The sequence below is a fragment of the Miniopterus schreibersii genome (genome assembly GCF_964146895.1).
Source record: "Miniopterus schreibersii genome assembly, chromosome: 15".
Lineage (NCBI taxonomy): Eukaryota > Metazoa > Chordata > Mammalia > Chiroptera > Miniopteridae > Miniopterus > Miniopterus schreibersii.
In genome coordinates this window covers 13,144,590-13,168,061 of record NC_138115.1, presented here as the reverse complement: position 1 = coordinate 13,168,061, position 23,472 = coordinate 13,144,590, and the positions used below count along the sequence as shown (strand labels likewise).

Below are 23,472 nucleotides of genomic sequence, written 5' to 3'. Positions count from 1 at the left end.
CTGCACCGCCCGCCTCCCCGCTGGTCGAGCCGGCACCAGCCCCCGTGCGCCCCTCCCGGTGCCGGGCTGGTGTGGAGGCTCCTGCGCCCCCGTTCTTCCCACTTCCTAGGGAAGGGCTGCTGCTCACCCTTCCAGCCGAAGCCACCTCCCGTCCAGCCCCAGACATCTGCACCCTTAGGGACCTCTCCCAGCCAATACTAGCCCCCGCGGCCTTTCAGCTGCTCTTTCCTCGACCTGCCCCGTTCCCTCGCCCTTGTGCCCCCTCCTCCTCGCCACCCGAGAGTCAGGAGGCTGCTCCAACCACCCTGACAGCCTCGCCTACGCCTCAGCGGGCTTCCGCTGGAAATGCGGATTGTGTAACGCCGGCCTTCGGTCGAGCACGTGCTACATTTGCACCCTGGAACCTGCAGACGGGGAGGGGGGCGCAGGTTGACAGAGCGAGGTAGAAAGGGAGGGAGAGGGTCTAGAGGTTGTGCATCCAAGGATATGTATGTTGAGCGCTTTTTGTGCCCCAGGGGCTGGATGGTTATGAAGAGGTCCCAACAGGGACCTGAGGCCAGCATCTGCCTTACCTCTCACCTGCTCAGAAATCCCTCATGGCTGACTCCACCTGGCTAGGAGTTTAAAAATAGTTTATTGTTAATAATAGCTGACAGAATAAGCAAGTACTGTGTGCCAGGCCCTGTTCTAAGCACCCTTAAATGATAACCTGCCTTACTCCTCCCAGCCACCTCATGAGGTTGGTACCAGTGCTATGCCTATTTCTCAGAGGAGGAACGTGAGACCTCCTGGGATGGTCTCTTCCCAGGACACACAGTGACTCTGACCTCAACAACCCCATTCTGTATCACTAGATTTTCCCCCAATTATAACTAATAAATTCTTATGAACAATATTTTTATAATATGGGAAGTTAGAAAGAAGAGGAATTAATAAACTGTGTTCCTAGCACCAGTATATTTTTCTAAAATTAGGTTCTCAGATCAGCAAGGGATCCTTGGTGCCCTATCTCAAGGAAACTGATGCTCAGAGAGGACAAGGATTTGCTGGAGGCCACACAGCTAGAAAGTACCAGGGGTGGGATGCAAAACAGGTGCTGGGATGGTTAATGGATACTTTTGGGGTTCCAGTTCCCTAGCCCATCAGCTAGGTCCCTGGAGACTCTCCCTGCTCCCCACTCTCCCTGTTTCCTTTGCTATAACACAGGCAAGTGAACTCAGAGTATTTCCCCTGCTGCCTTTGCTTACTCTGTTCCCTCCTCTGGGAATACCCTCCCTGGAATCTCTCATGTCTAAATCTTACCTACCCCTTAGGGTCTTCCTCATCTGTCCCCTCTATGAACACTCCCCTGATTTCTCCTCTGCTCCCAACTGAAACCTGTACCTTTCTCCCTTGGGATCCCATAGCTGGGGTCCCACTACCTTTCATCCCCATGATGGCAATTCACCTGCATGGTGGAAAGTTCTACTGCCTGTGTCTGCCTTGTCCTCTTAGGTGCAGTTGTGCTGGCAGATCAGAAGTGCTCCCCAGCACCCCTCTTTTCACCTGCCTGGTGAAGCCTCAGGACAGAGAGTGGTCCATGGGGCATGGGGTAGTTTCTGAAGTAACGATAGGCTCAGGATTTCTGAACCCTGAAATACCAAATGCCCCTCATTGAGCTGCAGCTGGATTATAGGGAGAATGGCTCAGTGTGGTACCTAACATTATAATTACATGTTTTGTCTTTGTTCATAACCCAAAGGATTCCCACCAGAAAATCAGAGACTTGGTTCCAAATCCCACTTCTGCCACTTGCTAGCAGTGTGGCCATGGGCCAGTTACCTAACCTCAGCTTCTGGCAACAGTACCTGCTTCAGAAGGCAAGGGTAAGATTGAGATAAAATAAGGCACAGGCATGAGTGCATGTAGTAAGCACTAATTCAACACCAGCTGTTATGAAGAATGACCACCCCCTTGAATTACTGGGAAAATGGTAAATCATTACTAAAATTCTCATGCTGACTCTGCTTAGAGGTGGGCCAAGGGAGTTTGAGCCAAGAAGAGGTAAGCATTTTTTGTGCTCAGAAAGGCCTATGAGGCTTTCTTCAACTCTAAACCGTCTATTGCCTTTGTAATAAGAGCTAGAATTGCCTTTCTATTTTTGAGCTTTAAAAATAGATGAGCTTCGGGTTCTGTGAGGACCCGCACATCTAGAGTGAATGCATGAATGTAGTTTGTACAATTCTAAGTAATTATGAAACTTAATGATATGAGAAAACAACAGTGTGTATTGTTGCCTCAGGCCTAAATTAGGGGACAAGAAGTTTGAATCAGAGGCTGTCTGTGGATTTGGAGGGAAGGAAAACAAGCATGAGTGTTTTATCCTAGTAGGCTAGTAAGCAGCTTAGAGTAAAAATCAGCTTCCTTGTCAAAGTATTTGGAATATGCTAGGAAACTAATTTTGCAGGATGATTAAAAAATTTATTTTAGAATTTCTCCTAAATTGATTCTTTATTAGAATAAGTTAGAATCCCATTTGAGAAATTAAAGACTATTGAGTTTAGATATTTTAAGACATAAATGTTGTAAATTTCACAGTTCTATGGAATTTAACAGGCTATAGGACTTTATTCCTGTGACCCTGTAGGGACATGAACACTTTTTTTGTACTATCCAATATGGTGGCCACTGGCCACTGTGTGACTATTTAAACAAAAATTTATTTAAGTTAAATAAAATTCAGAATTCTATTTTTCATTTACATTAGCCACATTTCAAGTGCTCTGATAGCTACGTGGCCAGCGGCTACTATATTAGGCAGAGCAAATAGAGAACATTCTATTTTCACAGAAAGTTCTATGGGATTGGACTGCTTAGATCAATATGGCCGTGGGGAAGCTGCTTGATTATGGGTTTAAGTTCTGTTTTTTCTGGAAAGTCATCTGCAAGCAGGCCAAGAAATGGAGTGTGCAGAGGCTGTTTCATTGTCAAGAATGGAGATGTTAATAAATCCCCATAGTCTCATTTTGGCTGGCTGGCTCAGCGGCTTTAACACTGCCAGATTCAAAGGATGGGGGAGAGGGTGGAATCAAATGAAATGTCTGAGGGCAGTACTTCTCCACCCCTGCTGCATGTTCGAACAGCCTGTGGAAGTTTAAAAGAATTGCTCCTGCCTGGCCTTTGCCCCAGCCAACTAATCTGAATCTCTAGATGGGATCTAGGAATTCCTATTTTTAAAAAGCTCCCTTGGGGATTCTAATTTGTAGCCAGGGTTGAAAACAACTGCCTTCAAAACTGTAAACTTAAAAAAAAAAAAAAAATGCCCTGCCCTAGCTGGTTTGGCTAAGTGGTTAGAGTGTTGGCCTGCGGACTGAAGGATCCCAGGTTCGATTCCTGCCCAAGGGCATGTACCTCAGTTGTGGGCTCCATCCCTGGTCCTGTCAGGGTGTGTGTAGGAGGCAACCGATCAATGTCTCTCTCTCTCAAATCAATGCTTCTCTTTCTCTCCTTGTCTCTCCCTCCCCCCCCCGTCCCCGAAAAGCAATGGAAAAAATATCTTCAGGTGAGGATTAAAAAAGAATAATAATTTTTAAAAGCCCTGAGGATTAGAAGACAGTGTTTCAAGTAGATACAGTGAGTGGCTAAAGATGTTCCTCGTCAGTTTACTTTGGTAATAAATCCAGGATTGGAATTGAGTGGGCTCACTTCCTCTAGAAGGGCTCTCAAATGAGGGCAACTTTGCCTGCTGGGGTCATATGGCAGCATCTGGAGACATTTTTGCTTGTCACAACTTGGGGATGGCATCCAGTGGGTAGAGGCCGCTGGTGCTATTAAGTATCCAATGAGTAGGACAACCCCCAAAACAAATAACTATTTGACCCAAAATGTCAGTTGTGCCATTGTTGAGAAACCCTAATCTAGACATAATTTTTGCAAACGAAAGTCCTCTCTGACCTTGAGTGCTGTTGACTCTTCAAAGAAGAAGATACTCTCCTAAACCAGATCCTCAGAAACCCTCTTGATTATATCCCAGGCTCCCTGATCCCAGAAGTCATGTAGGATGTTGCTGTCTGTGGAAGGATGTATTTGGAGCAGCACCAGGCAAATGCTAACTTAGGGGAATGAGGCAGCCTTCGGAAGGTGTGGACAGAGGTTCTTACACTGCCATAGGTTGGGATCCTCTTTTTGTTAAATAATTACCTGAAGTAACAGCAAGTTGTAAACCAAAATTAATTTTAGGCTGTAATAAAGAATTAAAAGCATTTACTTAAGCAAAAGGAGCTGCAGTTCCGGAGACACAGATTCAGGTAGCAACCTAAATTGTGTTCCACTGAGACAAAGGGGAGGCCAACTTTTAGAGAGAAAGTTCCTGCCCAAGTTCCCTCTTTTATGCAAATGAGGTTTCCAAATTGTGCAGTTCTGATTGGACGGGGCAGGTCTCCTTCCTTTGGTAGAAGGAAGAAACCTGGGTTTCCCTTGTGTTACTGACTCAGGCAATGTAAATAATAGGGGCATAGTGTGGGAAGTCAAGATGTTATGAGACAGTCCCCTGAATTGGAGGGAGAGAGAGGGCTGTCCCCTCCTCCGCTCTTATCAGTCTGCTAAGAAAGTTTTCAGATGAGTGACAGACAATAGCATTGTAGCAAAGCAAGCAAATTCATTAAAAATACACGTGGCATGTAGCATAAGCGGGCATCCAGCTAGTCTGAGTGCCCCACCTGGTAGAAGTTTAGGGATTTTGTACTTTTCTGTCTATGGGTTTCAAGGTTCCTCTGCTGGATATCTTGGGCAACAGACTAGATTTCAAGGTCCCCCTTTTACTTTTTTGTAACTGTTCCAGAATTTATTAGAACATCTGGCAATTTTACCTTGGAAAGTTCCAAGACTGCTGACTTCTTAGTTCAGTAGGTGAGATAAAACTCTCCCTTCTTTCCTGTATTATCTCGTTAGGGAGGAGCGTTATTAACCATGTACTTTCAATTGTCCTAGGTTGGGGAAGATAAGAACTTTCGATTCACAAGCTGCTCAAACTGTTCGGCCTTGTTTAATTGTCTTATCCCAGTTTCCCCTTCCACTTGCCAAGGAATTTTCCTGGCTTTTTACTGTCCTGCCACAAAGAGATCAGTGAATTTCTTCCTGGTATACAGAGTGTGAGGAGCCCCTGTCTGCAAATGTCTACTAGGCCCTTATTTATAAAATTTGGCCCTTGGTTGACCATGGGGAGTCCATCTCAGTAAATAAATTCCTTTTCAGAGTTCACATCAAATGACTTTCTTCTAGGGGTCCACAGCTCTTAGGCAGTTTTACAGAAGCTGTGGCTATTTGGCTATTGGCATTGGGTGTTTGCCTTTGTCAACATAAGAAACATCCAAACCTGTGAAAATTTTAAGGAGTTTATTTGAGCCAAACTAATGACAATTTCTAGGAAGCAAAATCTCAATGGAATGAGAAAATGCTCCAGAAAATGGCAGTTTTACCACTTATACATCAGAATCAAAGGGGACTATTGTAAGGGGTTACATGAAATCCACTGGTGGCAGATTAGGGAGGTGGGAGAAAGCAAAGCAGGGAAACCTCTGGGATTGGATAAAAAGTAAAATGATAGTCACACACTTCTTTTACATAGGTGGATATGGGATAGTTAACAGTTAACAATTAACATGATAATAACCATGAGGGAATTTGTGGTCTGCTCTGGTGCTGGTTGTGCTTTGAGGGGTCCAGAAAAAATGAAATTACTTTGATATTGCAAAGGTATATTATCTTAGATGCAAAAAGACAAATGCTCAACTGGTGAGCCACAATGGCTGGGCTACTATTGCTTTTAAAATAGACATTTTGATTTTTTGTTTATTTGGATAAAGTTCTAAACAAAACTAAGTTTTACGCTTAACTATGAAATTTTGCATGTGGCTTTTTCTGATGCTAATTTTACTGGATTACAAAGATCTCTGGAAAGGAGATTCTTCCCCCAAAGGCGGGGGCCGGCTCACAGAGGGCCCTGAAGAAATCTTGTCCTGATAAAAACCTGCTGGTGGTTTATAACTGGGCTGTTTGTTTGTTTGTTTAGTACTGGCCTTGTTCCTGCATTTAGAAAGTACTGCATGCCAACTTCACCTCCTTTAGAAATGACAAAACCCTCTTTGATCCTTGCTTTTGCTTTTGCTTTTACTTAGGAGTAAGCATAAGGAGAATGTTTTTGGATGCCAGGGTTCTATTTTAGGCCTGCTGCTGTTGCACAATCCTTTCATTCACGTGGGGAGTTGTCACTTATGTGATGCTCTTCCTAGCACTTTACCTGTGAGAGGTGAGATCAGCTGATGAAGTACGTGCATTTATTTGCATTAATACATACCCAAAAGCTTGTCCTGGGCTCCCCAAGAGCCTGAAGACTTTGGCGTCCTTGTGTTATGGATGAGTTTGGGTTCTTGTTTCCTGATACAAAAGAATTTGGACCAGGGACATTGATAAAAGCAGAGGCAGATTTATCGAGGCTCTGCAGATGGCGGGAACACTGCAATAGGGTCCCAGGTTCTGTGTGCCCAACATGGGGCTTAGGGGTTTTTATTCCTTGGGAACCCAGAAGTTGGTGGGGTTAACCAATCCAGGTGTAGGTTGGCTGGCTTTTTCCTTTTTAGGAATGCTGGGGTTCCACTGAAGTCCAGGTACACGTTAGTAAAGTGAGGCATTCTGGGATTGTACAAGACTTATGGGATGCAGGAAGGGACTTTCCCAGTCAGGTAATGAGCTTGTTTCTGGGGGTTGTGGCTTGGCTTTAGATCTGAAAAACAAATTTATAAGAAGGTTAGTTTCTGTACCATTGTTTTATAGCTACCTATCAAAACCTGCCATAGTTCTGTCAGGGCATGACTCAGTGGAGCAATTTGTTCCAGCAGGGCTTGACTGGATGGAGCAATTTTGGGGAACATTTTATTCTACCTGTTTCATGTGGAGGTAAAGGGTCAAGTGGCTTTTGGCTCATCTTTTCTCCAGCAGGAGACAGGCTTGTGTTTCTGTAGGGTTTTCTGGTTTGAAATGTGATTTCCAGCAGGTGGTTATTTTAGACGATCACTGATCACCGCAGCCCCCATCTTGAACCCAAAGGCTGATGTTTGCAGGTGCTGGGCTAGGTTAGGGCAGGGGTTGCATGTTACATTGCCTTTCTTCTTGGCCAGGATGATTTTTTTTAGAAGATATACCGCAAGATAGTGAGCCACCTGCCTTCCAGCTGAGCCACTGATTGATCTGCCTGCTTTTTGTGGCTAACAGGAAAAAAAAGAGGGAGCACAAACTAAACCAGACAAGGGAAGGGAAGTCCTGCACCGCAGTCTTACAAACTCAGAGACCTAAAGTAACCACATAGGATGGTCCAAAAGTAAAACTTCCTATCTGAAAGCAGCTCATGGTGAGTGGTCATGTCCTAGGGCAGTATTTTTCCCTAACAAAGGTGAGTCTTCACCTTAACTGAGGCTGTCTGTTGTCTTTTTGCATCTAAGATAACATACCTTTGCAACATCAACTTTCTTTCATTTTTTCTGGACCCCTCAACCAGCACCAGAGCAGAGACCACAAATTCCCTCATGGTTATTATCATGTTAATTGTTAACTTAACTATCCCATACCCACATATGTAAAAGATGTATGTATCTATCATTTTACTTTTTATCCAACCCCAGAGATTTCTCTGCTTTGCTTTCTCCCACCTCTCTAATCTGCCACCAGTGGATTTCATGTAACCCCTTACAATATTCCCCTTTGATTCTTATGTATAAAATAAGTGGTGAAACTGCCATTTTCTGGAGCATTTTCTCATTCCATTGAGATTTTGCTTCCTAGAAATTGTCAATTTGGCTCAAATAAACTCATACAAATTCTCTGCAGGTTTGAATGTTTCTTATATTGACACTTTCCAGAGGATTGAGTGGAAGAATTTTCTAGTTCTCTGATTGTTTGCCCACTGGACCTGCCTGGCTGGGCTGTTTCCTTGCCCACACGGCTGCCCCAGGTGGCAGAAGCAGGGGAAGGGGCTGTGGGTTGGCTGCTCTTGAGCAAGAACCCCCATGGGGAACCAGTTGCTAGAGCTTTGGAACAAAGCATGCCAGAGCAAATCCTCCTATTAGCACCTCTCCCATAACCACAAAGGAGATACAATTTCGGGTTTATGGACCATGTGTGGTTCCTGCATGGTAATTTTTATCTTCTATGTTAGAGTGCTGGATTTCAACCCTTAAAGGCAAAAGTTCCTGACAATCTGACCACCTTTGGACAGTCACACAGGGCAGGAGCCCCAGTCTTTTTTTTTTTTTTTTTTTTTTTAAATATATCTTTATTGATTTCAGAGAGAGGAAGGGGGAGAGAGAGAGAGATAGAGATGAGAGATGAGAGAATCGTCATTGATTGGCTGCCTCCTGAACACTCCCATCTGGGGATCGAGCCCGCAACCGGGGCATGTGCCCTGACTGGGAATCAAACCTCGATCTCTTGGATCCTAGGTCGATGTTCAACCCCTGAGCCACGCCCAGCTGGGCAGGAGCCCCAGTCTTTGTTATCTTAGTAGGCAGCCAGGCCATCTAGCCTGCGTAGAGAGGGATTTCAGCAGTCAATTTGTATGTCTTAACATGAGAAACGATGAAGATTTGGTTGCTCTCTCTAAGGGGCTTTTGTAGCTGGCCAGTAGGGCTTTTTGGGATAATAACAGTGTTCTGTGTTGCCCCTGTCCAATGTGGCAGCCACTAGCTACATGTGGCTATTGAGCACGTGGAATGTGTCTAGTGCAGCTGAAGAACTGAATTTTAAATTTTATTTAATTTTAATCAATTTAAATTTAAACTGCCACATCTGGCTTAGTGGCTACTGTACTGAACAAGGTAGGATAGACCATTTTGTTTGAGCAGTTTATTTTTTAATTAAATAGGGAAAGCCTTATACATGCACATGGTAGCAATTCAAAAGGTACAAAAGGTTATCAGTGAAAGTCCCCCTTATCTCTGTCCTTTGCCTCTCAGTTTCCCTGGCCAGTGCCAGCCATGATTACCAGTTTCTCATATATCTATCCAGAAACATTTCACACACATATAAGCATAATGTATATATTTCTTTTTCTCTCTTCTCAGTGCAAGAGGTTTCATTCCATCTACTCTCTTCTGTTCCTTGCTTTTTTGAGTTAACAATGTACCTGGGAGGTTATTACCCATAGAGACAAATATAACTGCTTCATTATATTAATGGCTTGCATTTACTTTTATTTGTATTTAATGGCTATTCATTATACTTCTTTATAAAGTTATACCATCATTTGCTTAACAGGTTTCCTGTAAGTGGGCATATGAGTATTTCCAGTCCTTTGCCATAATAAATGATACTGAAACAAATAATCTGGCAAAATATTTCACACGTTTAGCTAGTTATAAACATAAATTCCTAGAAGTGATGCTGTTAGGTCAGGTGTATGGGCACATAAAACTGCTGCAGATTTTGCCAAGTTGCTACCTATAGAGTTTGTCGGTGGGAATGTAAATTGGTACATTGTATGAGAGCCTCTACTTCCCCACAGCCTCAGCAATACATCTGTTATTAAACTTTTTGTTCTTTGCCAGTATGATAAACATTGCCATTACTTTATAGATTTAATTTGCATATCTTGTTATAAATGTGATTGAGCATCTTTTTATATTTTTAAGAGTCATTTCTATTTACTTCCTAGTAAGTTATTCAGATCATGTGCCCATTTTTCTACTGGATTTTATTGATGTTTATATTGATTTGTAGGAACTCTTTGTACCTTAAGGAAATTAGTGAACATTTAAAAACATTTTTATGCCCTGCCAGGTGGCTCAGTTAGTTGGAGGATTGTTCCGGACACCAAAAGGTTGTGGGTTCCATCCTTGGTCAGGGAACATACTCAGGTTGTGGGTTCGATCCCTGGTTGGAGCGCATACTAGAGGCAACCGATCAATGTTTCCCTCTCACATGGATGTCTCTCTCCCTCCCTCCTTTCTCCCCTCCTCTCTCTCTCTGATGTCAATAAACATATCCTTGGGTGAGGATAAATAAATAAATAACATTTTTATGCCCTGGCCGGATAGCTCAGTTGGTTAGAGCATCGTCCTGATATGCCAAGGTTGCAGGTCTGATCCCCTGTCAGGGCACATACAAGAATTAACCAATGGCCCTGGTCAGTGTGGCTCAGTTGGTTGGGCGTCGTCCTGTGCACGGAAAGGTTGCCCGTTAGATTCCTGTTCAGGGCACATGCCCTTGTTGTGGGCTTGATTCCTGGTAGGAGGTGTGCAGTAAACAACCAATCCTCTCTCTCTAAAAATTAATAAATATTAAAAAAAAAAAGAATCACCTGGGCCAGTGTGTGTCTGCTGAGCATCGTCGTATGCGCTGAGAGGTCTCCACTTCGATTCCTGGTCAGGGCTCATGGCAGGGCTGCGGGCTCAGTCCCCAGTAGAGGTCGTGTAGGAGGCGGCAGATTAATGATTCTCTCTCATGGATATTTCTATCTCCCTCTCCCTCTCTCTCTAAAAATCAATTAAAAAAATATTTTTCAAAAAGAATCAACCAATGAATGCGTAAATAAGTGGAACAACAAATCAATGTTTCTCTCTCCCATCCTCCTTCTCTCTAAAAAATAATCAATTAAAAAATATTTTTTGGCTGTCCACTATTAATCTTTTTGTTACGGCCTCTGGTTTAATATTTTACTTAGAAAGGCTTTGCCCATGAAGATATTTTAAAAGAGTTCTCATGTTTTCTTCTAGAACTTTCATAGTTTTTTTGTGTTTTGTTTTTTATGTTTAACTCATTGATTCTCTTGATGGCAGCGGGAATGGCACCAGCTGTTGGACCAGTGGGGTCAGACCAGGCATTGGCTCAGCTACCTCAGTCCTTGAGTTCTGGCTAGGAAAGAATTTGGAGCCAAGGCTCAAACTATAAGAGAACATTTATTTAGAAAATTACAGAGGTGGAAGAAGAAAGTGGTAGAAGAAAAGGGGGTCAGGAAACAAGTTACAGAGGCAAAAGAGGGGCCCTTAGAGCTTGGGAGTGAGGAAGGTAATGGTAAGGGGGTGGGAGGGTAGGTTCAGGTGTGCTCCCAAAAGGTGTGGTCCCTAAAACAGTTTAAGGGTGGAGATCTTAAGAGCGGTGCCAGAGTAGAATCTCAATAGAATATTCATCAACTTTCCAGATTTGTCCTTTCAGGGTCATGGTCTCTACTGATTGATCAGAGCAAGGGGCAGGGCGTCAATATTCAATGGAGCTGATCCTGAGGTCATCCATGGAGTTGCTTGTCTGGTTTCGCTGCTTTTCTGGGCCTGGAGCTGAAATACAACTGAGGCCTGGATGTTATCTCTAGGGACGAAATGTCAGGAGGTCCATGACCGGTGATATGTTAGGCAGGAGAGGTCACCTAGGGATGAAGTCCCACCCTACAAATGTCCATTGGCAGGTACTCAGTGTTCCACCATGGTGACCTTGTGTATCTGGCCCATTGTCCTTACTCTGCTCATGTCTAACTGCCTACCACATCCTGAAATAATTCGTGGTTTGTGGGATGTGCCCTCCCTTGCCCGTCTTTCTGTTCTGCTGCGGTGCCCTTCCCAGCATCTCTGCTCTGCCTAGCCCTGTATTGAAGCTATGGTCCCCTCTCCCTAGTTACTCTAGTAGAAATATTCTCATTTGCACGTTGTTGCCACCTTCCTGTCATTTCTTTCTGAGTACAACTTTTAAGTAAACCCTAATTCCAGATGAAGGAGGAGAGTTTTAGTCTTTATTGGAGGGTCTCTGTAGCCGCCAGAATCCCCCCTCCCCAGCATTGCTGCTCTCCAACATTGCCTTCTTCACCCGGACAGACAGCCGAGGGATCATCCACTCCTGTGCTTCATCCTCACCGCAGATATCTTCTTTGACCTCTACTTGCCCTCCCATTACCTGACATGCCCTGCCCTTTGTGCAGGTTGCTTAACTGGGGGAGGTGACTTGGACAGAGAGGCGGCTATAACACCACAGGGTATTTATACTTGGCCCAGGCCCTGGAGGAGAGCTGCACCTCCAGCAAAGCAAGCAATTTGCTGGGTAACACTTAATTCATATCTCCTAATGATTTAATGCTTTGTCACTTCCTTTTCCCTGATTTCAGAATCTCATTTTCATCTTCTGCCAGAGCCAGCAGCAGTTGGAAAAGAAGGCTGTACTCCTTGAACAGTGAGTATGGATTTTTAAAACCATAGGTTACCCCAAAAAAGCAGTTTTTAAGGAGTCTGGGGCTCCTCTGTAAGCTCCCTCAAAACCACCTTCTGGGTGATTTCAGTAGGACTGGGCACCTGAGGTTTTCAAAGCTCAGATATGCACCCCAAAGCCTCTTACAAGCAGTTCTCAAAGACTCTGCCAGGAGCAGGGCTCTGACTTTGAAGGGAAGCTAGAAGCCCTGGGCCTGTGGAGCCCGGGATGCCTCCCTGGGGAGTGTGACACTTGAATCAGCCTCGAAGGCAGGGAGGAGTTCATCAGGCAGCCAGAACTCAAGTGTGCTGCACATGAAGGGGACCCAAGGAAAGCCAAAACGTGGGGCTGTCCGGGGCTTCCAAGGGGCAGGAGTTGGTTATCTGGGGTTCAGGCGGAGACGTGAGAGTTCAGAATAGGAAGTAGAGTTGGGATCGCATGGCGTGGCCAGAGTTCACCAACGCAGCCTAACCCCTGGAGGGAATTGTGGAGGTGCCTCTGGTGGTACTGGGCAGTGGAACAGCAACCTTTACAGAAATAGGAGCAAAAAGTGAGGACCTGGACCTCATGTGGTGGCTGAGGGAGCCATGTGTGGTCTGACTCATACAAAGTCTCACACCTGGTAGGAATTTTTGTCCCACTCAACATTCCTAGTAAATATTGAACCAAAGTGGCATAAGGAATTGGTTGTAAGAGGCTTTCAGGGTGGAAAGCCCTAAGACTGCTGGCCAGTAGGGCAGCTTTTGTTCATATATGGCTGTCAGGCACATACAGTGTGATGGGTGTGACTGAGAACTGAACTTTGAGTTGTATTTAATTAACTTATATTTAAATAGTCACACATAAAACAGTGCAGTGTTGTTTTTTTACACATTTACAGCCTTTATTGATAGGATATAGCCATTATGCCAAAATTCAGCCATCAATATACAACCTCCTTTCTCATCCACAGTTAATGAGAATGTATTTTACTTTAACTGGACATAGAGGCAAAGTTCCAAAAATTAAAGTGTAACCTTAAAGTCTTAAATTCAGACTTCAAATATCAAAAGAAGCATTTCCCCAAGTCATGGAAACGTGATGAAGGAGCTACACAGAAAACAAAGTGGGCATTTAAGTCATTTCACTTTTTCTTGTATATAGTGAAAACAGATGTATTTATAGCTCAGGCCTTCAGAAAGCATACTCCATAAAGTCAATATTTACTTAAAATAGACCAATGTTTACAAAGAACATTTAACTTAAACTTTATAGTTGCTGATAAAATGGTCCTTGAAAGATTGACCAATGTGAGGAAATGAGCCCTGTCAAGAGCGATGGTGATCTATAAATATAAAATATACCACAACGTTAAAAACATCACAGTGTTCTATAGGAAAGTCAATAAAGATAACTTAATCTGTCTGGGGAAAATGTATTTAGCATGACAAATTTAAATGTAAATTTTATTTATGAATTCAGTAAGGAATACATTTCAACCACGCATTGCCACATAATCATCGTCTATTTTGTGAAAAACTATAAGAACCATGTGTTTTTTGGACATGTATACATCAAAACCAAAAGGTTATTTTTCACTTTTTCCTTTGTTGGCAACTTTGGATGCAGTTTTAGGTTTTGGTTCCCAGAGGACATTTTACAAATCTTGAAGCTGTGCCTCTGTCCAGCTCGGCAGCCTTTTTCTTGTCAGTTATTAACTTCACTCTGTTCGTGTGTTTTCTGGTTCTTTACAATTCCTGCTTTACTGGATGTTCCTTAGATTAACTCCCTGAGTTTCCAAATAAACCCAAAATATTGACTTAAATGTGAAGCAGAAACTGAATTCACTTTTGCTTGTTCAAGCCGGTCCAACTTCTACAACAACTCATTTCTATTTATTTAGGTCCTCACCCGAGGGGATGTCTTTATTGACTTTTTTTAGGGAGAGAGAGAGAGAGGAGAGAGAAACAAACATTGATTGGTTGCCTCCTGCACACACCTGGACTGGGGAACGTACCCACACCTAGGTATGTGCCCTGACCGAGAATCGAACCCTCCACCTTTATGGTGTATGGGATGACGCTCCAACCAACTGAGCCACCCCGCCAGGGCTACAACAACTCACTTTGAGAAACAGACATTATGATCTAGCATGCCATCTATAGCACCAATGGAATTCTCAAATATTGATAAATACTTATGAATTTCTGCTGGATAGTCTTCATTAATTTCTTCTCCTGCCAGTGTGACCAATGGTCTTCCACTCCCATCCCCCGGAAAGCAGTCAGGTGGCGGTAAGCAGTGCATTTTGTTTAGACAAGTTGGCTCCAGGGCTGACACCTGTCCACCATTGTATAACAGGAGTGGGGAGCAAGTGGGACTAGTGGAAGATGCATCGGAGTCTGGGAGGCTAGACTGATGGGGATACTGTTCAGCAGAAATGAGTGAGTCATGAGAAGGGAAAGAGATGTGCCTGAGACATTGTAGGACTCTTGGGTTATGGGAGTGGTCATGCAGGCTTTTGGAGAAGTCTGGAAGGAGATCCTGGCCAGGTGTGCTGATTTTCGAATTCCCTGTAGGAGGGAGTGGTGGAGGACCCAGGAATGGAGAACTCTACAAGAAAGATGGAGAAGGGAGCATCATGGGAAAATCCAGGGGAGAGAGAGGAGAGCATCTGCGTACCCAGGCCATGTGTGCTCACAGCTATTGCTTGTTTCAACAGCAGGGCACTCAGAGCTGCAAAGCACAGGGGAGGAATGGGCTCGGCCAGAGTGAGGGGGAGACCATAAGGCCAGGAGGCCAGAAGTGTGCACCTAGGGTAGTAATCCTGGGGGCTGTGCCACACTTTCAGTGATGACTGACTGGGCAAGCTTCACATCCTGGTTGGAAACTTCAGTGTGATTTTCCTCCATGATGGAGAAGATATCTATAACAAGGAATTAGAACTGCCCATTTCTTGAATTACTCTGTTTCATTCATTCTGAGGCTTGTACACAAGAGAATCATCTTGTCTTTGTGTTTTTTTCAGCTGTTGATTATTAGTGATAGTTTTGAGGAATCAGTGTATCTTTATAAGAACCTAGTTTCAGAAACCAGTGTTAGGTAGATGCAACAGTATTTAACAGCTGGGATATTATGCTCATATTTCAAGAAGGTAGTATTTTCCTAACAGCAGTAGTACACCGGAGGGGTGTGAGGACACAAGTGAAAAACCCAAAAAGAATCAAAAGCAAATGCTCCAGGAGGCTTCTTGGGAGAATGGACTGGGAGACCCACCTGTCTCTTTATCCAAACCCAAGAAAAAAACCTTTTCCCAAGGAGGAGCTGGTTAGTAGTGGTCTTGAGGAGACAGCTGGCAGTGGGCATCTTCCCAAAAGGAAATAATCTTTCCCCAAAGAGGAACCAGTTAGTGACCCTGAAGAGGCAGGAAACAGGAGTATCCCCAAGAAAAAGAAGACATTCTCTTTCAAGGAGGAGCCACTGAGCAGTGGACCTGAAGAGGCTGCTGTAGCAAGAGCAGCAGCTCCAAGAAGAAGAAAAGACTCCAGAAGCTATTCCGGGGAGATTAGAAAGGACAGTACCCTGGTGGGGTACAACCACCTAGTGACCCCTAAAAACAAATTCACAGGAAAAAAAAGAATGTGTTTTCCTAGTGGAAAACAGTGTGGAAAGAATTTCCATCTTGCAGAATCAAAGGAAAAAAATGATAAGCAGCACCAGATAGTTGTAGAAAGACACCAGCAGGAGTAAGTTAATAAGCTCACTGGTAATTTGTAAGGTTAGCATATTACTTTGTCTTAAAAGAGTTCTAGAGGAGTGTAAAGAATGGTGATGGGAACACTGAACTCGGTTCCTTGTGCATAATTGATGCAAAGCAAGTATCTGCTTACGGCAAGGCTGAGAGAAGGCAAAAGTGGCATGAAGCAGGGGCACCTGCAGGATTGGATTGAAATGCAGGTCCTGCCATTTACCAGCCAGGTGACCTTGGGGGTATTTGTTAACTTCTCTGAGCCTCAGTTTTTCCATCTTTAAAATGGGAGAAAAGCTTCCTACCTTATAATGTGGTGACGGATAAAACGAGAGGAAGTGTACATGAACTGCCTCCACTGGCTCTGGCACACAGTAGTTAATAGATGGAGGTCATTGCTCTTACAGCTTTGGCTATGGGGGTAGTGGTCATGGTTATTGTTGTTGCCATTGTTATAATAATCATTATTTTGAAGAGACCAGGACATTAGTTTGTCAAATTTGATGAAATATGGGTAGATGTCTAGGGAAAGGCAAGATTCTTTGGAAGTCTTTATATTCTATTTATTCTTGGAATTTTGCTTTATATCCTAAGATTGGAACTCAGGATTCCCGGTCTTTAAAACCTAAGAACATTAAAAGACAGTTGTGACGTGTTATCCCCTACTCTTAGCTCCTGACTAAACTGGGGAACATGAGATGCACTGTACCCTCTGCCCAGTTAATCTTTGTCCCTGTGTTCAGAGATAAAGGCCGGGAATGCACAGCCTGGATGTTAACCAGAGGAGCCTGGTAGCAGGGTCCGGCCTGGTGTGTGAGAGGGTGTTACTCTCCTAGGTGCCATGTTGGCCAGCTGTTCTTCCTGACATCAACTGGCTCACACTGCTGCAAGGCGACCAAAACCGTTGTCTTTAACACTGAAGCGCTCACTTTACAGAACAGATGTGCAAAACGAGTGCATTTTTCCTTTTCAGTCTGTGCAGGCAATAAGCATTATCAAGCAACAGATACTTGCCAGGTACTGTTTTATGTTCTGGGAAAATATAACAGGAAACGAGTCTTACTGGGGCAAGCCAAGTCTTACTCTGTAATTGCTGGCATAATTTCAGAATTGTTTCAAAAGTCACCAGAGTAGGAAGAGACAGAAGCAGTGATGGGGTGAAAGTTATCATTTAGTAGATGAGGAAACCAAGGCCTCGTTGCTGGTGTGTGGAAAAGTCCTCTTGAAGCTGATGCTTCCCATCTTCATCAACTCTTTGCGGGTACCAAATTACTTTATTTGAAGGAATGGTACAGATGAAAGACGTAAGTGGATGATTTGGTACAAGTTAGAGAAAACATAAAGGTAACTCCAACATGCACGTACTGCTCTGGTGACCGGGGAAGACACCCCCGTGTCTATGGGAAGCCAGCCTAAGGCCTAGTTCTCATCACTGTCTCCCAGGGTGTGCTTGTCAAGAGATACTCTGCCAGGCTACTTTCAGGGGTCCCCAGCCTGTGCAAGTGGGTTATGTGGTCACCCAGTTCTTTGATGGATTTCACCTGCTCATTCAGGTAGTGAGTCTCAATGAAGTCACTCAGATAAGGGTCATTCTTGTCAGTGGCCAGTTTGTGCAAGTCCTATAGTGACTGATCCGCACTTTTTCCAAGTGTGACACACACTCTATTGCATTCAGCCCATTCTCCCAGTCGTCAGGTCTGGTTCTTTGATATCCTGAAGGAAGATTCGGCCACCTCGTTGGTTCTGCAACTTCATCAGTTTCTCAGCATGTTCCCTCTTCTCGTGAGACTGGTGAAGAATATATTTGGCAAAGTTCTTCAAAGCCACATCATCGTGGTCCAAGTAGTAAGACACGGACAGGTAGATGTAGGAAGTTAGAGCTCCAGGTTGATCTGGCTGTTGCTGGTGGCCTCCGAGTCCTGGTGGGAGTCCTGGTGCACCGGGGAGTCCTGGTCATCACGGTGGGCAGGGGAGGAGAGGCAGCTTTGCGGCACTGGCGCAGTGGGGGGCCTTGGGGCGCCGAGGCCCTGCGAGGAGGTGTGGAAGGCTGCACCTGGGCGCTGGCCAGCGTGTGGGTCGAGCCCGGTTCCGTCCAAGCGCCGTTGCTGAAGCAGGAAACCATGGCTACTCTAGGCGAAGACTGTGCTCATCAACTCTTTTGTGGCCCACAATGTTGAAACATTTATCAACTTTCCTTCACTCTGCAAATAATTTGCTTGCCCCTTGATGGTGAGGCCTTGGAGAACTGTAAACTGTACTTAGCGTTAAACAGGTAGCTCCCCCGGGGAGCTCTGTCATTACTGAAATAGGAGAAATGTCTCTTACTGTATCATTGGGAACGGCTGCCCCTAACACAAACAGGTAGAGCCCATTTTGTAACTTTGCTTTTTATTCATTTGCATCTCATTTGTATCCTGTGCTTGTTCTAGGCACTGGGAAAGAGCATATATGATTGTCCCTTCCTTCACGGAGCTCCGGTTCTAGAAGGAGAAACGGGCTGATGACTTAAGTGTGCTGGGAAAAGTATTTACTGCAACTGAGAAACTGAGAGGGCATTGAATCAGAAACACAGACACTGCTTCTGCCCCTGGTAAGGTGGCAGCTTTCATTGCTTTAGACTCAGGACTGTAACCAGATAAAGTGTGTGTGTAAAGCTGAAAGAACAATCTGACCCACATATACATGCGTCTGTCTTCTAGACTGCGAGGAGCTTGATTCCCCAAACCTCTTGCAAGAGACAATACATCTAATTGGAACTGTCACATCTTCATGGAGACATTAGGGTGACAGGTGTGGGTATTTAACAGCAAAGACGTTACAAAGATTGAGAAAAGGCCATTTGAAAGCAATTAGCCCTGGCTGGGCAGTTCAGTTGGTTAGAGTCTCATCCTGATACATCAAGGTTGCGGGTTCTATCCCTGGTTAGGGGACATGCCAGAGTCAATCAATGAATTGCATAAATAAGTGGAAGAACAAATCTATGCTTCCTTCTCTCTTTCCCTCTCCCCGCCCCTTCCTCTCTCTAAAATCAATAAATTTTTAAAAATTATATTTAAGCCCTAGCTGGTTTGGCTCAGTGGTTAGAGTGTTGGCCTGCAGACGGGAGGGTCCCAGGTTCGATGCCAGCCAAGGGCACGTACCTCCGTTGCGGGAGGCAACCAATCAATGTGTCTCTCTCACATCAGTGCCTCTCCCCCCACCCTTTCCACTCTCTCTGATAAGCAGTGGGGGGAAAATATCCTCAGGTGAGGATTAAAAAACCCCATTTATTTTAATTATATTAAAAAAAAAGAAAACAAACAAAGTGGAACTTGGTGCAAAGGGAGTAGATACAAGTCAGATATCTGTTTCATAATCATAACTCTACCAGTTGAGCAGCTTTGAGCAAGTTACTTAACTCCCCTGAGGCACAATTTCATCAACCTGTAAAATAGGGGATAATCCCCCTTACCTGTTTGTCAGGGCTGGTGTGCTACATCAAGGGTTGGCAAATTATAGCCCACACACCAAATTCAGCATGCAACTGATTTTTAAAAATAAAGATTTATTGGAATAGAGTCATACCTGCTCATTAAAGGTTATATATTTCTGCTTTCTCACTACAACGGCAGATCCAGTAGTTGTGACAGAGACCCTATGGCCCACAATGCTAAAATATTTATCCACTAGCCCTTTACAGAAAAGGTTTGCTGCCCCCTGCGCTCATGGCTGTGAAGTCATGCTGTGCGATTACGAGTTCATTATAAAATTGAAATACGTGTCAGTTGATGGAGGCATATGGGAGAGATCTCTGCATTTTACAGGCAGAATAAGGAAGGCCATGATTTGCAAGATGTTAATACTCTATCCTGAAGAAATCTCTCTCTTTATGTTTGGTGAAATGCGCACTTAACACAGGCGGCTGGGACTCCTCCAGGGGCAAAGGCTACAGCTGGCTTACAGGTCCTTGCAGTTGTTGCTGCTGTTGGGGAAGATGATGGGACTTGAAATATTTTCCTTTTTATGAAAAAACAAACCATGTTGTGAGTTTATGAGATGGGACTGGGCAGGGTTTCTGATTCAACCATGATTTCTAGAGCGCCTAGCAATGGGTCAGGCCTGAGTCTGGGTGCTGGGGACATAGTCCTTGCCCTCCCGGAGCACATTTTAGTCTTCAGATGTGTTCGTCAGGTCTCCAGGAAGACATCAGAAAGTGCACTGAAAACTCTACTGTTTTGCTTTGTTCCCTCTGAACTCTTCATTTTACATTATTGATTTTTGAATAGGTTATACATATACATGATAAATGACCAAAAGATTTTAAAAGGTAGACTGTGTAGAACAAGTCTCCCTTCTATTCTGACCCCGATGACCTAGTTTCCCAACTTAGATACAGCTGCTGTTACTGGTCTCATGTACATCCGTCCAGTGATGTTCTGTGTGGACCTACCTGTATATACATTCACGTATACATGTATATTTTTTCATTCCTTTCTCTAAGGTCCTCTGTCCTCCCTAACTTTTAATTTTTAAAAATTGCTATAGAAATTGTTAAACCTATAGAAAAGCTGAAGATTACCATGTAACCTTCACCTGGATTCACCACTGGTTAACATTTCACCATATTTGCTTTATTTCCCTCTCGTCTCCCCCCACAAACACACACATTATATTTTTCTTTCCTCAATTTTAAAAGTGAGGAGTAGATATCACTATCCTTCACCCCTCAATACTTCAGCAGACATTGCCTAAGAACAAGGTCGTTCTTCTATGTGCAACAATAGCCGCGGCTTCATCATCACACTCCAGAATTGCGTCACCAATACAGTAACATTATCTAGTACCCCGTCCTTACTCAGGCTTCCCCAGTTGTCCTAACAATTTCCTTTATAGCTCAAAATAAAACCCAGGATCCTCTTGGGGATCCTTCATTACATGTAATTGTCATGCCTGTTGAGTTTTTTTGTGTTTTGTTTTGCTTTGTTTAAATATATCTTTATTGGTTGTTGAGTTTTTTTAAGCACTTGCCTGCTTTTGTTTCCTCTTCATCTTGACCCTCATTCTGGGTCCTCGCGTTTCTTTTCCCCTTTACTTCTTTACCCTGCTCTTGAGACAGAGTTTCAAGACTGTTGCTCTCTCAGCCCCTGCAGGTGCCAGCCAGCCTCAAAGAGCAGGATGGATCTTGATGTGGTTAACATGTTTGTGATCGCGGGCGGGACGCTGGCCATCCCAATCCTGGCATTTGTGGCCTCGTTTCTCCTGTGGCCTTCGGCACTGATAAGAATCTATTATTGGTAAGTTTTAACTTTATAATTGAAGTTTTCAAGGCTGTCATAATAACTTGTCCTTTTGGTTGCTCAACATTTTATCATGAAATATTTCAAACATACAGAAAAGCTGAAGGACATCCTCTTTTGAATGTTGGAAGTGTTCCCGAAGAAGTGGTGGTAGCCTCCCACCGGATAACTTCTTTCAGGTTCCTGAGAGCGTCTTTTCCCGGGAAGCCACCCCCACTCCCAGAGTCACCAATTCTTTAAGCAAGGTTGTGCGCATTTCTGGGAATTCCTTTGGTAGTTTCTTGGTCCTTGGATTCTGATCCAGTGATGGTCTGACAGGTGCGGTCATGTGCACTGATAAATGCATTAGGAAGAGCAGGACCTGGAGAAGGCAGATGGTGGGACAGAATGGTTTCAGATTTGTTTTAGAAGTGTTCATTAGTAAAGTGGCAGAAAGAAAAAGATGTTTCCAAACTTGTCATTCTTGAACCACCTTTGTGGCGCTTGCCTGGTCTGCACATGGTCTCTATCTTTACATTTTCTTTAGAGTAAGCCACTTTTTGTAGCTTAAATCAATTTATTTTAAGAGTAATAGAAATATCACTACCTTAAGTGGAAAACTTGCCATACTTGCCATACATAGTAAATTAATATAAGAAAGTAAAAAGCAAAGTGCCATTAAACAATGTTCTTAAATGCTAGCCTAGATACTGCTACCAACTTAAGGCTGTATCTCCTTTTTGGTATGAAGTCTAAGACGGGCGTGAAAGATGTAGCAGCCCCAACAGAGCCTTTCTCCTTGGAATCAGAAGCTCAGCAGTTAAAAAGGGAGTAGCTTTCTCATGATGTGCTTCAGAGACTTTTCATGCACAGTCCATTTACCAAATAAAATCACCCTTCCCACAGCCATGGTATGCGTCCCCTGGTGAGGGAGATACCAAAATAGACCTGGTTCCTCCTTGTACCGTAGAGAAGCACCCTGAGATTTCACCGGAGCTTCTGGGAGTTAGGAATACCTCCGGTGCACAGAGAGAAGAATGCAGGGAGGTTGGCCTGTGCCCTTTATCTGCCCTCCTTTCTGGCTCCCTTTTGTTTCATTAGAGCGTGGAATTTTCCGCCTGCCAGCCAGGCTCTGATCCTGAAAAGAAGCTAATTGAACAGGAGGGAGCTTTTCTTCTTTTACTCTCTCGCTTACTCTTGGGAGGTGGTGACCCCTTCAGAGGCTCACCCAGGACCCACCTCTGCATTGAGAAGCTGAGATGCCAGCTGTTTAAATGCCATTGTCCTTACAGCCCTAGCAGCAGGAGTGCTTTGGGGCAGAGGCTCCCATGTAGCCTGACGTGGAGAGGCCAGAGTTGTGTGCCCCATGTGTCCCTGCAGAAGCTCTGTGCACCTCCACACACAAATGCCATTTTTCTTAAGCGAATCAAATTGAAATAGAGAGTGCAGTTCAGTGATGCGGCCCATCACCAAGGCTATGGCTGCGTGCAGTGGTGTGATTACACAAAGGCTGATTCCACACACCAGTGTGAAGCCAGCCTCCATGTTACACAGTCCACAGCCTCAGGTTGCTTGGGCTGTCAAGAGAGGCTTTCAGAGTCTGAGCTGCTGCTCTGGGCACTGGCCACGGCACCTCCAGCTGTGGTTCCGTTGACTCATGGCAAAGCAAGCGTTTGGTGCCTCTTGCAGGAGCAGTCATAGCCCATATCCCTGTGGAAACGGCTTGGCCATGCTCCAGGGACACTTACAATCTGTGCACTTTTCTGTATGACTTATACTTCAATTAAAAGTTTCTCTAAAAAGTAACAATGAATGGCCCTGGCCAGTGTCGCTCAGTTAGTTGGGCATTGTCCCCCGCATAGGGAGGTCATGGGTTTGGTTCCCAGTCAGGGCACATGCCCAGGTTGTGGGCTTGATCCCCAGTAGGGGGCATGCAGGAGGCAGCCGATCCATGTTGTGCTCTCACATAGCAGTTTCTCTCTCTCCCTCTCCCTTCCTCTCTCTATAAACAATAAACTATTCTTTAAAAAAACAAACAAAAAACAATGAAAGATGTGGAGAAGTTGCACCCCTCCTATACTCTTAGTAGGAATGCAAAATGGTGTAGCTGCTTTGGAAAAGTCTGGCAGTTCCTTAAAAGTTTCTAAAAAAAAGCTATGAAATGACCCAGCAATTCCACTCCTAGGTATTTGCCCAAGAGAACTGAAAACATATATCCGAACAAAAACTTGTATGTGAATTTTCAAAGTGGCATTATTCACAGTAGCCAAAAAGTAGAAAAAAAACATGCCC

At 44.2% G+C, this 23,472-nt stretch overlaps 1 protein-coding gene and 1 pseudogene across 6 annotated transcripts in view; one reads left to right on the top strand and one right to left on the bottom strand.

The window, feature by feature from the left end:
* ABHD6 (abhydrolase domain containing 6, acylglycerol lipase) overlaps nucleotides 1–23,472 on the top strand; it is a 43,451-nt gene that overhangs the window by 402 nt on the left and 19,577 nt on the right. For 2 of the 5 annotated variants that reach the window (XM_081160773.1, XM_081160775.1), the window contains exons 2-4: nucleotides 1,742–1,865; nucleotides 12,119–12,183; nucleotides 21,046–21,198. In XM_081160773.1, coding sequence (XP_081016899.1) covers nucleotides 1,809–1,865; nucleotides 12,119–12,183; nucleotides 21,046–21,198 — 275 coding nt within the window. In that variant the 5' untranslated portion in view covers nucleotides 1,742–1,808. Of the gene's footprint in view, nucleotides 1–1,741; nucleotides 1,866–12,118; nucleotides 12,184–18,354; nucleotides 18,516–21,045; nucleotides 21,199–23,472 lie in introns of those variants that run through there. The other 3 variants (XM_081160777.1, XM_081160774.1, XM_081160776.1) reach the window with 2 other exon arrangements.
* On the bottom strand, nucleotides 17,345–20,366 carry LOC308568074 (ferritin heavy chain pseudogene; annotated as a pseudogene). The gene is made up of 2 exons: nucleotides 20,355–20,366; nucleotides 17,345–18,030 (listed from the first exon to the last, which is right to left on the bottom strand). The product of its transcript is annotated as a ferritin heavy chain pseudogene (transcript).